At 42.6% G+C, this 14,064-nt stretch overlaps 1 protein-coding gene across 1 annotated transcript in view; it reads right to left on the reverse strand.

Moving 5' to 3' along the window:
* syne2a (spectrin repeat containing, nuclear envelope 2a) overlaps window positions 1-14,064 on the reverse strand; it is a 77,694-nt gene that overhangs the window by 25,340 nt on the left and 38,290 nt on the right. The window contains 26 exon segments of the mRNA XM_070925425.1: window positions 340-473; window positions 848-1,012; window positions 1,297-1,452; window positions 1,536-1,691; window positions 1,813-1,989; window positions 2,116-2,250; window positions 2,822-3,004; window positions 3,307-3,439; window positions 4,528-4,727; window positions 6,018-6,149; window positions 6,299-6,469; window positions 6,732-6,917; window positions 7,139-7,228; window positions 7,723-7,923; window positions 8,160-8,315; window positions 8,574-8,660; window positions 9,099-9,246; window positions 9,354-9,418; window positions 9,676-10,113; window positions 10,398-10,475; window positions 10,996-11,091; window positions 11,959-12,057; window positions 12,261-12,443; window positions 12,956-13,078; window positions 13,347-13,532; window positions 13,920-14,057. Coding sequence (XP_070781526.1) covers window positions 340-473; window positions 848-1,012; window positions 1,297-1,452; window positions 1,536-1,691; window positions 1,813-1,989; window positions 2,116-2,250; window positions 2,822-3,004; window positions 3,307-3,439; window positions 4,528-4,727; window positions 6,018-6,149; window positions 6,299-6,469; window positions 6,732-6,917; window positions 7,139-7,228; window positions 7,723-7,923; window positions 8,160-8,315; window positions 8,574-8,660; window positions 9,099-9,246; window positions 9,354-9,418; window positions 9,676-10,113; window positions 10,398-10,475; window positions 10,996-11,091; window positions 11,959-12,057; window positions 12,261-12,443; window positions 12,956-13,078; window positions 13,347-13,532; window positions 13,920-14,057 — 4,016 coding nt within the window.

The following is a 14,064-nucleotide window of genomic DNA, read 5'->3' on the forward strand; positions in this document are numbered from 1 at the left end:
CACAATACATTAGCACTCTATAATGTTTATGTGCGCACTTCTGACTGGTCTCAAAATCCACAAAACTACTGCATGTTACTACATTTTAAATTCACAAGGAGACATCACTCAGCTCTTCAGTTTCACTGTTTTTACTTTCCTTATCCTGAATGTACGTAGTTGGTGGTGAAAGGGTAGCAGTAATACATTATATATAGTAGATATTCATTGCTATCATGTGAAAACCATGTATCTAAGCTAAGCAAACAGCCCTGTTCTCAGCATGCATTTTTTCCCAGACAATCCAATGGGTTTTTAAAGCGGAGGTACATGTTTTTCACTCTTTTTTTTGCCTCTGACCGTTTTCGCTCTCCCTCTATCTGATCATCCAGTGCCTGTGCCGTTCCATGATGAAGAGTCTCCACAAGAACCCGATAGGATTTGTCTATGGATGCCCAAAGCTCTTCCCCTTTTCCGGCCTCCTCCTGGAGTCGCTGTGCACAAAAAAAACACCTTTTACATTCTCATTTCAGAGGTGCATTTACTTCCACAAGTGTAGTGACTGGCAAGTACTGAGGGCTTGACGTCCATGAAGGCCTGTCTGTCAAATCTGTCAAAACTAGATGGAAGGGCTTTTAGCTTCAGACAAAAAAAAGAAAAATCCTTTCGACTTTTCTGAATTGTAGCTTAAAAGCAGTCATGCCTTTTAGACTTTGGATCAACTTGCTCAAGGGGTTGAAGCGGCAAAATTTACCTGAATGAATGTGATTGTTATGATGAAATACAACATGTGATTATTTCTTCATGTTGCTGTAAAGCCTTCATGTGTGCATGTGTATAAGATATGATGGTCAATGCTTTTGCTCACCTGGAGGAGGTCCTTGCATCCTTCTGCCTGCTTTAGTGAGAACAGAGGCTGATGCTGCAGAGAACAGCACACCCTGGTGGTGTGCAGAGAAACCTCCCTCAGATCTCTCTCTAAACAACTCCACTCCTCCACAGTCTGTTGTAGAGCTGGTCTCAGAGCCTCCATCTGCAAAGGATGGACAACAAAGGAAGACAGGGTGATGTTTGGTGATGCATCATCCTGGACAGTTGGGAGGATTTACTCAATGTTTTTGAGGAGCAGCTTCCTTGTTTTAAAGAAATATAGCACTGTCCTGTTACTTTCTTATCTACTTAGAGACAAGTAGATGGTTCTGGATTTTCACCATTTAAAAATCAAGGAGTCACGTTTGGGGTCCATCTGAAAAGGCATCTTAAATGTCTTCGTAAATAACTTCCATGTCTCTGACTGCCACAACGGATTTCATTTACCTGTTGACTGAGATCCCCACAGGCATGACACACACTCTCTGTCTGGCCAGAGAAGAAGATATCACAAGGGTGATCCCCTTCCTTTGCAACATGCACTTGTGTGGCTTTCAACTCCTGCAAAGCTGCAGCCACCTCCTTCACTCCGCCCACAGCAGCCTGCGAGAAAAACAGAGCAGTCTCGAATCAGAGGACAGCAGCAAGAGAGACCGTTATAACATGCTTACATCCCGTCACTGTACCTCCAGCTCCAGCAGAGCCTTACGAGCCAGAGTTTGACTGGTGGGCTGTTTCCACTGACTCAGCTGCTTTTCCTGCTGTTCTATCCAGCCGTGAACATGCTGTAACCGCCTCTCCCTGTCTGCACAAGTGTGATGCATCTGTTCACCTTCACAAATCTGAGGGGACAAACAGTGAGAAAATAAAGAAAATAAAGAAAGAGTTACATTTGGATCATTTCACTTCAGATTCCACAGGTGTCCTGGTGTTTCATTGTATATTGGTGGCTAAACAACAGACCTGGCTCTCCAGCTCTCTCTGACGGTGCAACCACTGCAGTCTGAGGGCGCCGAGTTTCTCCGCAAACACTGTTCGTTCGGAGCGGAGAGCCTGGGCTTCCACCCCCAACACCTGAGGCCCAGACTGGCACAGGGATTCAAGAAGGAGCTGCCCGTTGACCATGGCTGCCTTTAACTCCTGAGAAAGAACGTAACGTGGACAGAAATCGATAGAAACACTCATACAAGAGACAAAAAACAGAGTTGGTTGCTTGTTCGCTCCTATGAAGAAGTCAAAGTGCACAGTGGAGTACAGCATAAGTACCTGGTAGTGCTGCAGGATCTCTGTGATCTCAGCAGCATCTTTGGCCTTGCGGACAGCTTCTCTCTCCTCCAGCTTCTTCAGCCAGTCTTCCAGGTCAGACAGCAGCTTCACCGGTGGCCACGCTGCCAGCAGCCGCTAATGCACACAAGACAACAGAGGAGAAAGGGATTTCAACTTTACGTGTATGACAAATGAAATAAAAAAAACAGCAGTCATACAGTAAACAGCTGTTCTATTACTATCCGACTTTCGTGCCTGTCCACATAATTACCCTTTTTCTTTTGTAGATCAAGATCTGTGATTGGCCAAGTGTAAGACATCAAAATGAACCTTCTGCATGACAAACCTGGCAGGACTGGTGTGATTGCTAAAATGTAGAAGATCTGGTTCCGTTCACTGGTGATAAATGGCGAGGAAAAATTAAAAGTGTCCTTCGCCTCCTTTCTAAGTCCTCCCAAATTCCCCGTCTTCAATCACCCCAAAACTGATTTCAACCGGGTTTACACTCCCCTTCAGGAGGAGGGGATTTCTCAATGCCTAATTATATTTGAAAGCTAACAGCACTTCCATGAGATTTGGACCATTACAATTTGATTCACTGGAGGACTGGAAAATACTTATGTTCAAAGTTTATAGGAAATTTGGTTACTATTCATCTTACAGTTGTGGTGCAACTGCCGTATACTTGAAACTCTCTACTCTGTACCTGCTGCAGGCGGTCTTGTATCTTGGACAGGTCGGAGGTCAGCTGGCTCCAGTCGACCTCCAGCTGGGCAAGCTGAGCTCTCAGCCCGGGACAATCAGCCTCCCTCAGGTGGAGCAGCTGAGTGCCTTCCCTGGATACAGACGCCCTCTGAACTGACATAGCTTTGATCTCCATGGAGAAGTCCTGGGGGATGTGGTCAGAACCAGAGTCAGAAAACATGACTATTATGTGTGATTGATACACTTTAGATCCCGAACTGCCTTTGGCTTTGATATGGTTATCTGGGGCTACACATTATAGACCTGACTAGCTTTTCTGTTCTGTTTTTTCTCTTTTTTTTTAACACTTTCACCTGCAGACTGACGCTGCTTTAAGGGATTCAAATCACCAACAGGACTGAGAAAACATGAGTAAACCATCGTTGACAATAAGCATTCTATATTTCTGATTATATAAATGTGCTTAGTAGACAACAAAAGCCTTACCAGCAGCTTGATCAGATTGTTGTGAATACACTCCTGGTTCAGGTCAGAGGTGTCGGCCAGGTTTGACCACGTCTTCAGGTGGTTGTTGGCACCAACCAGCCATTCACTGACCGAGGCAGAGTCAGTCTGGAATCTGAGGCGAGGACAAGAGAAACAAATGGCTCAGAACATGACTGCTTCTTAATACGAGACAGCGAGTTAAGGACTTCCTTAATTGGTCCAATACTGCTGAATAAGACTGTAGACGGTTGGCATGTGTATTATTTGTTGTGATGTCATGGATGTACACTAGAGTTTGTTGACTTGTTGCTGTAAATTGAGGACTCTCATGAGGGATGAGTGTTTTTCAGGCGGCCCGTTTTGCGTGGAAACAAAGTCCCAGGGAACATCCTTGGATATAACTAAAACCTAATGTAGTAGTTTGTCCAAACAGCCGTATGAGACCTTTTGAGCTTTCACACTGTGATGGATTTAGCCTCACCACAAAAGAATTCTTCTCAAAAGGCTATCAAAGCTCTCATTAATACTTTCCACTGCAGCCTCCGTCATCCTCCAAAAGAGGAAGAAAAAAATGGAAAAACAAAGGAAAACTTGTGAAAAGATTATTGAGATTGTGTCTTTTTGGGCAAAATATACTTTAAAAACATGACTGACTGATCCTTATGGAATAAAAACAAGAAAAAACAATGACAATCTATGCAATTATTACAAATCACATAAGGTTTCCAGGTCATACTACACTTGGCTGTTGTATATTTTTAACATACCTACAAATCAATACAAGACTCTACATCTTCACATTGTAAAAGTATGACGTAGGACCCCATGAGATAACATTTCAGCCAATTTTAAAGCTCTAGAGTAATCAGCAATATATTTACTGCTCAGGCAATAATTAAAACTGCCTGGCCTACTGTACTAGACTGTTCCTGTGTGTGTGTGCATCATGACCTCGTAAGATAACCACATGACAGGACGAAAAGGCTGCAGGTGGGGGTGATCATAAGTATCATCAATGTGGATATGTGTTGGACAAAGACAAGTACTGTGTCTAATGTATCACAAGGTATAGAGCATGCAGAGCGGAGCCTGTTCAGATAAACAAGATAGTGGGATGATAGCAGAAGGTTTGTGAAACTTGTGACTTGCTTATGACTTGTTTGTGATGCAGAGTATATATATATATATATATGTATATATATATATTTAAGCCTGTCCCACCTGGCTCGCCTGTCCTGGATGACTCTGCAGTGTTGAATCTCCTGCTCTGTCCGCCTGTAGGTGCTCTGCCATCGCAGCTCCAGGGCGCCTCCTGCATGACTGACGGTGGCAGCAAACTCCGGCTCTGTCCGCAGCACTTTCCCCTGATCCAGGAGCAGTCCTAAAGCAGCTCTGCTCTCATCCAGCTGGACTAATGTTTGCTGAGTGAAAAGGAGAACCAACAGTGCTTACGCTGAATTTACATCAAGCTCCATGAGATTCTCCTGACAAGCCAATTTCCAAACTAACATTTGAAGAGACAGCATGCGTCGACTGCGGTGCAAAGCAGAGAAAATAGTCGATTTAGGAGCACGAGCCTGTGAAACGTAAAATGTCATAAAAATGGCAGAGAGTAACAGAAAGGTGAAAAAAAGAAAAGACGGGGGGGGGGAAATCTAACCCATCCACTGCTATGGCAACAGCTCGTTTTGTCTCTCTACAAACGCATGTCTTTGTCCCACCTAATCTGAGAATCTGTCAATACGATCAAAGGAAAGAGAGGGGTTAAAAAGAGATAAAGTGATCTAAAAAAAACATCAGCTTCCCTGATGTGATGTCTGGAGGTGACAGAGAAACAGAAATTTGTAAAGAGGCGGAGAAGTTGGGGATTCAAGACCAGGCCGCTATCAATCTGTCAACCTCTCAAGGCTGAACCGAAACACCCACCAGCATGGTCCCCAGTGGGGCCTTTATCACTTGTTAAGGCCGTATACACACCATTATTCTTGTTACTCTTTCCAGGGAGAAATCCACACTGACACAATTTCACATTTCCTTGTGCTTTTTCATCTTGATGCCAGCTGGGAATTCGATTTTTTTTTTATTTCATTAGACGTTTTATTTAAGCGGATAAACTGACGACGATGTAGTTGAGTTTTAACTGGAAAGTATCTCAAACATGAGAAGCAGTGAATGTGTCAGTCCCTCAAAATCAGTGCAAGGGTTTGTTTTTAGGGCGTCATCATCAATTCAAAATCAGCTCACCACAGCTGAGGCAGAGACATCAACTGCTGCACAAAAGAAGCCGATGTCTCTACCCGAGTTCTAAATAAGTGCGGCTGTCGATTATTCTCAGCTGGAAAGAAACGTCTCCTCTTGCTCTCACTAATGCTATCAGTACTGCTCCCTTCACCTTTACATGAAATGAAACATAGATACAGAAATTCAGGCATCTTCTCTCCAGGCTGATGGAGGGAAACGTAAGAAATCAGTAACAGAGGTCTTATCAGGACGCAAGTTGACATAGGATCCTGCATATTGGCTGCAACAGCAACATTATATAGTGAACATATACAGTATCATAGTGGGAAAAGAGACGGAAGAAAGGAAAACTTGAGGACAGGATTACAGAAGTAAAAACTAAGGAGGAGTGAGATGAGAAGGAGGAAAAGTCTGATGAATCAACAAACAAATTCAACATGTTTGTGTGCGGTGTGTGACAGGGTTTCTACCTGGAAGGCATCTTGTCGGTGCTGTACTAACTTCTCGTCGTCTCCCTCTGGTTCCCCACTGCTGACAAAGGCTTCAACATCATCCAGCAGCCTCCCCAGTCGACCACAATTATCCTCCCACCGGGTCCACTCCTGCAGCAGGTCCGACCATAAGCCCACACATCAATTTTAACATTTGATTTGCGAGCACAAACAGCCAAAACAAGGAATTATTGCGCAAGAAAATTCACTTTTGCTTATGTATGAATTCATACAGCCCTCAGCAAATATGCACTACAAACCTGGATCCTCCTTTGAGAAGCCACTTCCTGTTCCAGGGCCTGCTGTTGCAAAGCTTTGGCTCTGACTTCCAACTGTACCCGCTCATCCTCCTGACACCTGAGTGCTTCTGGCTCACGTTGGAACAGAAGCTGCACAAAAGCCAACTGAGACCTGAGGACCTGCAGGAGCTTCTGGATCACCAAGAGACCAGATTTATGACAGACGTTAAGTGTAATTATTGCCAAGTAGGTCTGATCAATGAAGCAAGAGAAGCGACAACAGACGCTGAATGTGACTGAGGTCTAAATATCTTCGCGTTAAGTCAGTTGTTTTAGCACTGGACGTCTCTTTGAAAACCATCAAGAGGCTTCTACGCACTCTTGGGAAAGTGCTTATCTTAAATCTGGTCTTTGCCTGCCTGTTGAAGAACTTGCTGAAAGCACAGTGAGATACCTTGTGTCTGCAGAGAACTGCTTGAAGTCGGCTGTGGTTGTGAACCTGGCTCATCTGCCCCTCTGTTATGCATTCTTCACCCAGTTCCAGGAGGCGAGTTATCCCCTGAAGCAAGGACCGGGAGGCTTGCTGTAGCTTGGCTTCTCCCCCTGGACCCTCCCTCAGATGTCTGCACAGCAAGCACTGCTGAGAGATGAAGGGAGAGCACAAAGTTTAAGGAAAATACTCTTAACTTTTGAAACACAGATCCTGTATCACCCCTACTTTGTTATTAGTCTGTAATTAGGACATGTTTCTTTTTCTGCTAAGCGTGAAGTCAAAGCCATATTTTAGTGGGTATTATTTGGTCACTTGTTTTTTTTCTATTTTCTTACAAAAAAGAAAAAAGCAGCAAAAACACTGGTTACCTCCAAACCGGCGTCCTTTATGCTGGGGAACATCTCACTTTGTCCCAGTTCAAACTCCTCCAAAATACACAGCTGGTTGGAGGAGAGCTCCTATGTGACAAAAAGTACCATGGGTTGATTCAGAACACTGAAGAAGTATTCAGATGCTTTACTTGTGTAAAGTACCAATACCACGATGGAAAAAGACTCCAATACAAGTAAAAGTCCTATAATCAAAATTTTACTAAAGTTTGAAATGTGGTGGTGTAGAAATACGAAGGAGCATGACATGGAAATACAAAGTACAAGTCCCTCAAAACTGCATTTAAGTGTAGTTTATGCATCCAAATGATTTCATGGCCATTTAGAATTACAACTGGAGATTTCAAGTTTCAGCCTATAAAAGTTCTTTTTTTCTTGGTTCCTTACAATTTGAAATGTTATGATACATGAGTTCAGCACGTTGTGGTCACCTGAGTAGAGATGTGCGTCTTTAATGTCTTCCAGAACCAGTTAGCCAGTGAGCCACAAATTACCACTAGAAGCTGTGAGAATAATGTATTCCTGGAATATATGGAAGTCTGTGACTGATTTGCATTTCAAACCTGATATTGGTATGCGATGCCCAGACGTTCAGTGAGCTGATTGTGAGATGAGCTGAACACCAGCTGGACTGTGTGCAGACAATCCTGAAGGGAGGTCAAACAGCGGAGAGATTCTGGCTCTTTCCCGGAAAGTGCAGGTCTGGCGTCCGACTCCACTTTACTCAACAGCTCAGCCAGAGTCACCAGCTCAGTTGATACACACTACACAGGCATTTAGTCAGAAACACAGAAAAACAGAAATAGAAGGGTAGAATGAAGAGGAGATCCACATCCAAAGAAAAGCTATAAAGAAATACAGAAATACACGTTGTGAGAAAAGTTCAATCCCTTCTTATCAGTCTGCCTGAACCTGTTTTTTGTTTTTTTATTAAATACAGTAGATTTTACATAATACAGAGCCGCCATGTGTGTGCTTCAGTAGCGTTATGGTCAGTCACCTCCTGCTGAAGCAGCCTCAGCTGGGGGTCATCTTCAGCAGCACCACCAGGAGTCAGCAGAAGGTCAGTCAAAGCATCCAGACAGAGGAGGACCCTCCGTACAGCCTCATACAAGTCCTCATTTCCACCTGGACGCGAACCGTCTGCAGAGCTCACCTGAGAAACAACCAAACGCATGCTCAACGCAGTGTTTGTCATTGTGCTTCTCCAGTGGTGTGATTTTATGAGCAACTTAGTTCTTGCTTCATTTAAATTGGCAGTTACAGAGAAGCAGTGTGCCATTGCTCCATTACTAACTGTTCTCTACTTAGATATGATCATGATTTAACAAATCAGATCTTCCACATATGGTTTCTAGCTGTATAATATATAAATCAACATGTTTGCAGAGATCCGTGTTAGTTCTGTACATACTAAGCGTCTTAGCGTGGTGATGGACTCATGTGTCCGCTGGAGAACAGCAGATGCAGACCCGGTTGATATCGGCTCCCTTTCTGGAACCTGAACAAAAACAGAGATTAGTAGTTTAAGTTTCAGAGTGGGCGAAGGACGGGAAGAAAGGATGCATGGAGGGACATAAGGATGATCATTTTGCTAACTTCTTGCTATCAGCTCCTCTCATTATATTATATAAAACTGGGAACTTAATAACTCTTGTGTGTCACTACAGAGGAGAACAGCTTTGCTTCCTCCTCCTCATTTAATACAGCGCATGCTTGTCAAAGGTTTAGCACACTATTGCCATGGAAACAGATGTGATGGTGGCGCTGGTAGCCTAGCATCCACTTCTTAGAAATAATTGTGTTTTGATCTATTGTGCTCCCAATTTCACCCCCCTCATCCGCTCAACAAAAAGCAAAATATACACAACGTAGAACAAACCTTCCTTAACCCTCCTAAAATCAGAAACAATCTTATCAGTTTGCAGTGTTTTCCTACCTTTTCATGGGTCCCTGCATCCTCTGAGCTCATCAGGGCTTCACGCTCCTCCTCAGCTTTTTTCAAAGTGGTCAGTTTTTGAGAGATCTGCGCATAAAGTCGTCTCCACCTCAGGTGCTCCTCGTCATCGTCTTCATGTCTAGCCAAGCTGGAGACCAAATGGAGCACACAATATGCCTGAGCCTATATGGTATGTGCATGTGAGATGTAAAACTCTTAGTCATCAATTCCTATGACTGGCACTCTGTCTTTTACCTGATCGGCACCTCAGACGACTCCTGGACCAAACCACCACGACTGGTGTGGACTTCACTTTGCTCCTTCAACACATTGAGAGCATCGCGGATGTTGAAGAGGAACAAGGGGAAATGCAAGCAAACAAATATAGTCATATATTATATGTCAATTTCTATAGAAACACACACATGAGACATAATTCATGTTCAGGGTTAATCTGTGTTTTAACACTAAACATGTAAACAGCAAAGCTTTAATAACTCTTTTCAAAGCTGGACGTCACTGACTCCTTAATATTCTACATTGCAAAAGAAGTTTGTATTTGGACAGTTTTTCTTACCAGATCTTGACGGGGAGCTGTGGGCAAAGACAGATCTCCTTCTCGCTCCTCCATAAACTCATCGGATGCTCTGCTGGAAGTGAATGGAGTTATAGGTCTTGCAGGAATCAGTCTCGTGTCTTCCACTGCAGCTGCAGCCTGAAGGGACTCTGAATGAGCGTCTGTGACAAGGGTTTCATGTTTTGGTGATCCATGTTGGTCCGGTGTAGCAGCAGCAGCAGCAGCAGCAGCAGCAGCAGCAGCGATTAGTGACTGATTGGTCACAGTTTCAGGGCTAAAGGCTTTGCCAACATCAGCTTTGGAGTTCATTGTTATTAATCCAGTTTCGACATTTTCTGATCCAGACTCTTCTGGCTTCACAGATAAAAGCCCAGTTTCAGCACCTTTTGAGCTCGTCCCCCCTTCAGAAGAAAACTGACCAGCCAAACTCTCCGGTGCCTGAAAGACAAGATTAATAATCTGTAATAGTCAGTGAATAAACACAAGGGCAGACACATCTTTGAATTTAAAGAAATATGTCACAATTTGTCATTATCATCATTACTGCCATATGAATTTATCTGAATAGACGTGTATTTTAGCCCCGAGGAAATAAAAACACGAATAAGAGAGACTTTTTAAAAACATAGCAAAAAAACCCCAGAAGTTAAGGATTCAAAACAAATGTGCTAAATCTCTAAAGTGCTCATCAAACAATCTATGAAATGAAAAATATAATATACCTTAACTTCTGGTAGTGGCTTAATTTCAGCAGTATCCTCACTTTGCACATCTGAAGCGTTGAGTGTCTCCTCTGGGTCCTAACACATGAATCGTATAAATATGCAAATGCACACACACACATACACACATATCCATGCCATTCCCACTGTGTGTGTGTGAAAGGACAGGTTTCAGAGGGGCAACATATTTCAAGCAGCTGCTTCTGACAGTGCCAGAGTGGATTCAGCCTGCCTGATACAGCTTCATATAAAACATGCAAAAATCAGCTGAAGTCCCCCACACCACGGGAAAAAAAAGGAATCAATGTTGAAAATTGTGAAGTGAATCAAAATAGAAATAATGGAGGAAAAATGTGAGGAGAAAAGAGCCCAAGAAATCTTGAGTTTCATTCCATAACACGTGTATTTTCGAAATTCCTTGCCTTAATGCATCTCTTTGTGAGGATTTGAACACGTTCAATTCAGCGATTTTTAATAGTAGACGTTTAATTACAGCAGTTTTTACACTGTTGAGTGTGACATTGTGGAATGAAACCCAAATTAAAAGGAGGTACCCAGAAGCGTGCTCCCCTGAGCTGTAGGTATTGTTCAGATTTACCTCTGGAATACTGCATGTTAGTGTGTCAGAGGACGACGAGTGACAACTCGCGTTCTCCTCATCCTCCTCTTCCTCTGAATTAGACTCAAAAGCCTCCTGCTTTTAGTGATAAGGGTGAATGATATGATCAAAACTGTGATTTACAGGGAAAATAGAACAAATAGCTGTCTTTCTAATGACTACTTTCAGGATGCTTACCACCTTGACTCCATTAGCACTCATCCACTCATTTATTTACCATCTCTCATCTTTTCTTTTTATGTGGAACCTGACAAATGTGACTTGAAGTGCTTTTTATGAAGTCATTTCACTGCTCAAAACTACTGTATGACAAGAAAAAGGCTCGACTAATGGGGTCTAATAAAGGAATGCATGTTAATTTAGTGAACCCGTATTTGCTTAAAAGGATTGTTCATTTTTTGGAGAAGATTCATAATTAACAAACAAACAAATAAATAAATCACTTATCTTCTTACCCAGGAAACAACACGTTTTCTTAACAGCATGCAAAACATACAATATGCAGTTTGCCAGTCATTGCGTATATACAGTAATAGTTTAATTAGTATAATTGTATTAATAATACTAATAATAAATAGTTTCAAGGATTTTGCTTGAGCCTGCCTCACAGCCCCGTAGAATGGACGTTGTGTGTTTTAGTAGTTTTAGTGTTTTGTTTTTTGTAGACTTAACTGTAAACAGGCAGGTTCAACCAATTCCAGATTCTTTCCTTGAAGAATTCACCAATTTAGCTTGAAGTTCCTTATCCAAGTTCAAATTCAGTGGGAATCTTGGTGACTTGGCTACTTTTATTTCCCCAAATCAGTTGAATTAAAAAGTGGTGGACAAATTGTCGCATAAAAATATTTAAGAGGACATGTTTAATTGGTTTAATTGAAACACTAGTCTTGTTGTTTTAGCCGATGATGAATTCTACCTCATTATGACTGTGATTATTTTTACCTGGACTAAGCGTCTTTGTGGAGATCTGTACAGCTGCTGTATTTCTTCAGGGGTATCAGAGACTGCGGTGATGCCAAGATCCTCCTCCCTAATCTTGTTCTATGTTAGTCAAAGAGAAACACAGAGAGAGAATGTAAAAAGTGACAAAGGTTGCTGAAAAACAAGGTTGTACTGCAGAATATTGTGTTTGTTTGAGCCTCTGGGCTCTGAGCCAGAGCTTTCGTCCAAACTCTCTACTCTTCTACAGTAACAGATCAAATCAATCATTCTTTATATGTGTGAAGTGGCAATTCATGCTGTACCTCCAGCAGCGTGGCTTGTTGCTGGGTGAGTTGTTCCAGCTCCTCGAGCAGCTGCAGGAGCACCCTGGCTCTGGGGAAGACCAGCAGGCTCTCCTCTGCTCCCTGTGGGAGGTGAAGCTCTCCTTCGCATCTCTCCATCTCCTCCAATGTCCTCCGCATCGACTGCATGTTGGCCAGGATCACCTTCGGGTGGAAACAGAAAAGCTGGTTGAACTGTAATTTGTAATACATTGTTTTTGTCTTATGAATAACTTTGATAATGTGAATTAAGTCAAAACTGGTGCAGCTGAGGCAGAGAAATCCTGCACGGTCAAACTCCAAAAAATGCTGGTTCCTACAATTTTCAGCTGTTTTCACAGGATGAGTCGGTCTCTGCATGACTAGTAAACTGATGCTCATGTGTAAAATCACTACTGTAAGTGTCAAATCAGTGCATTATTTTTTGGATATAGAGAAAGAGGTTGTGGGATGTCATATTATTCTTAAGGAAGAACTGCATGCTTCCGTCCTTAATGAGGCAGTCCTACATCTACATACACATCTATGTACAGTAAATGCACAACCTACCTGCCATATACACGAGACAAAGTTCTTTAGTGTTTCATATTTTTACTATCATACTACTTTTTGCCTCTTCTATGCGCTATTGAATTGCATGAAATTCATACATAAGAATTATAAATGCATTGTATCACCTGTCGGTTATGAAGATGCTCTGTCGCCGTTATGTTGGAGTCATCTATGGAGGACAAAATCGCTCTGATCTTGGGGACACTCTTCTCCATGGTCATCAGTTCCACTTCTGCTGCCTCCACCACCTGAAATGAAGGTTGCCAGCAACTTTTTCCAGTGACCTACATTTTATTATCAAGAGTGTTTCACATGTTACCAATGCACTGAAAGGTTCCACATATTCAGTTAATCTGGTCAGGAATTAAATTATTGTGTCGTGCACAAAGGAAGTGGGAGGAATCAAAATGTGGAGCAAAAAAAAACATTCCAGCAGTTTCCTCCAACCGCCATTTGGAGTCGCTAACAACCCGACAAACTTGAAATTTGTGGAGTTCCTCTTTTTAAAATTCTCACAGCGACAGCCTGCAGGAGCCGCTCCAGCGGCTCTAGGATCTCGCGTTGCATTTTGTGGACTTGTTGGTCATTCTGGTCCAGCCTCTTCTCCTGGGTGCTCATGTCACACACAGCAGAGATCTCATCCAGGACTGGCCTGAAGTCCTGCAGGGTGCGTCTGATCCTCTCAGAGTCGTCCAGGACCAGCTGTGGATGAGGATTTCAAACTGAATTAATCATTAACATGAAATATGCGAAAATGCTCGTGGATACTGTGGTCAGTGTTGAGTCATGTTTTTTTTTTAGCCTGGCACGTGCAGTTTGAAATAATATTGGGTTACATTAAAGAATTACATTATAATGTGGGTTTAAATACGTACATGAATGAAATTAGTGAATAAACTGTTAAAACACATACAGGGTGTGCAAAAATGCCAGGAAGATGGAGGTATTAATGAAAACACATCACAGAAAATAGATGTTCAATTATAACAAATGCACAATATAAAACAGACATATTTAGGATAAAATACATGACGAAATATGAGAATATAGAGGAAAAAAACATTACAGATTTTGTTGTGCATCACTGACCTGCAGGGAGTTTGCATGATTCTGGAGGCTTCTGGCTGTTGTGAACGAGCAGGGAGCAGTGAGCCATGACTGGGCCTCGTCTAACCAGCAGGTGGCACTGTAAAGAATGTCTCCAAACTCCTGAAGACAGGCAGGGATCTGACAA

The sequence above is a fragment of the Enoplosus armatus genome, chromosome 19 (assembly GCF_043641665.1).
Source record: "Enoplosus armatus isolate fEnoArm2 chromosome 19, fEnoArm2.hap1, whole genome shotgun sequence".
NCBI lineage: Eukaryota > Metazoa > Chordata > Actinopteri > Centrarchiformes > Enoplosidae > Enoplosus > Enoplosus armatus.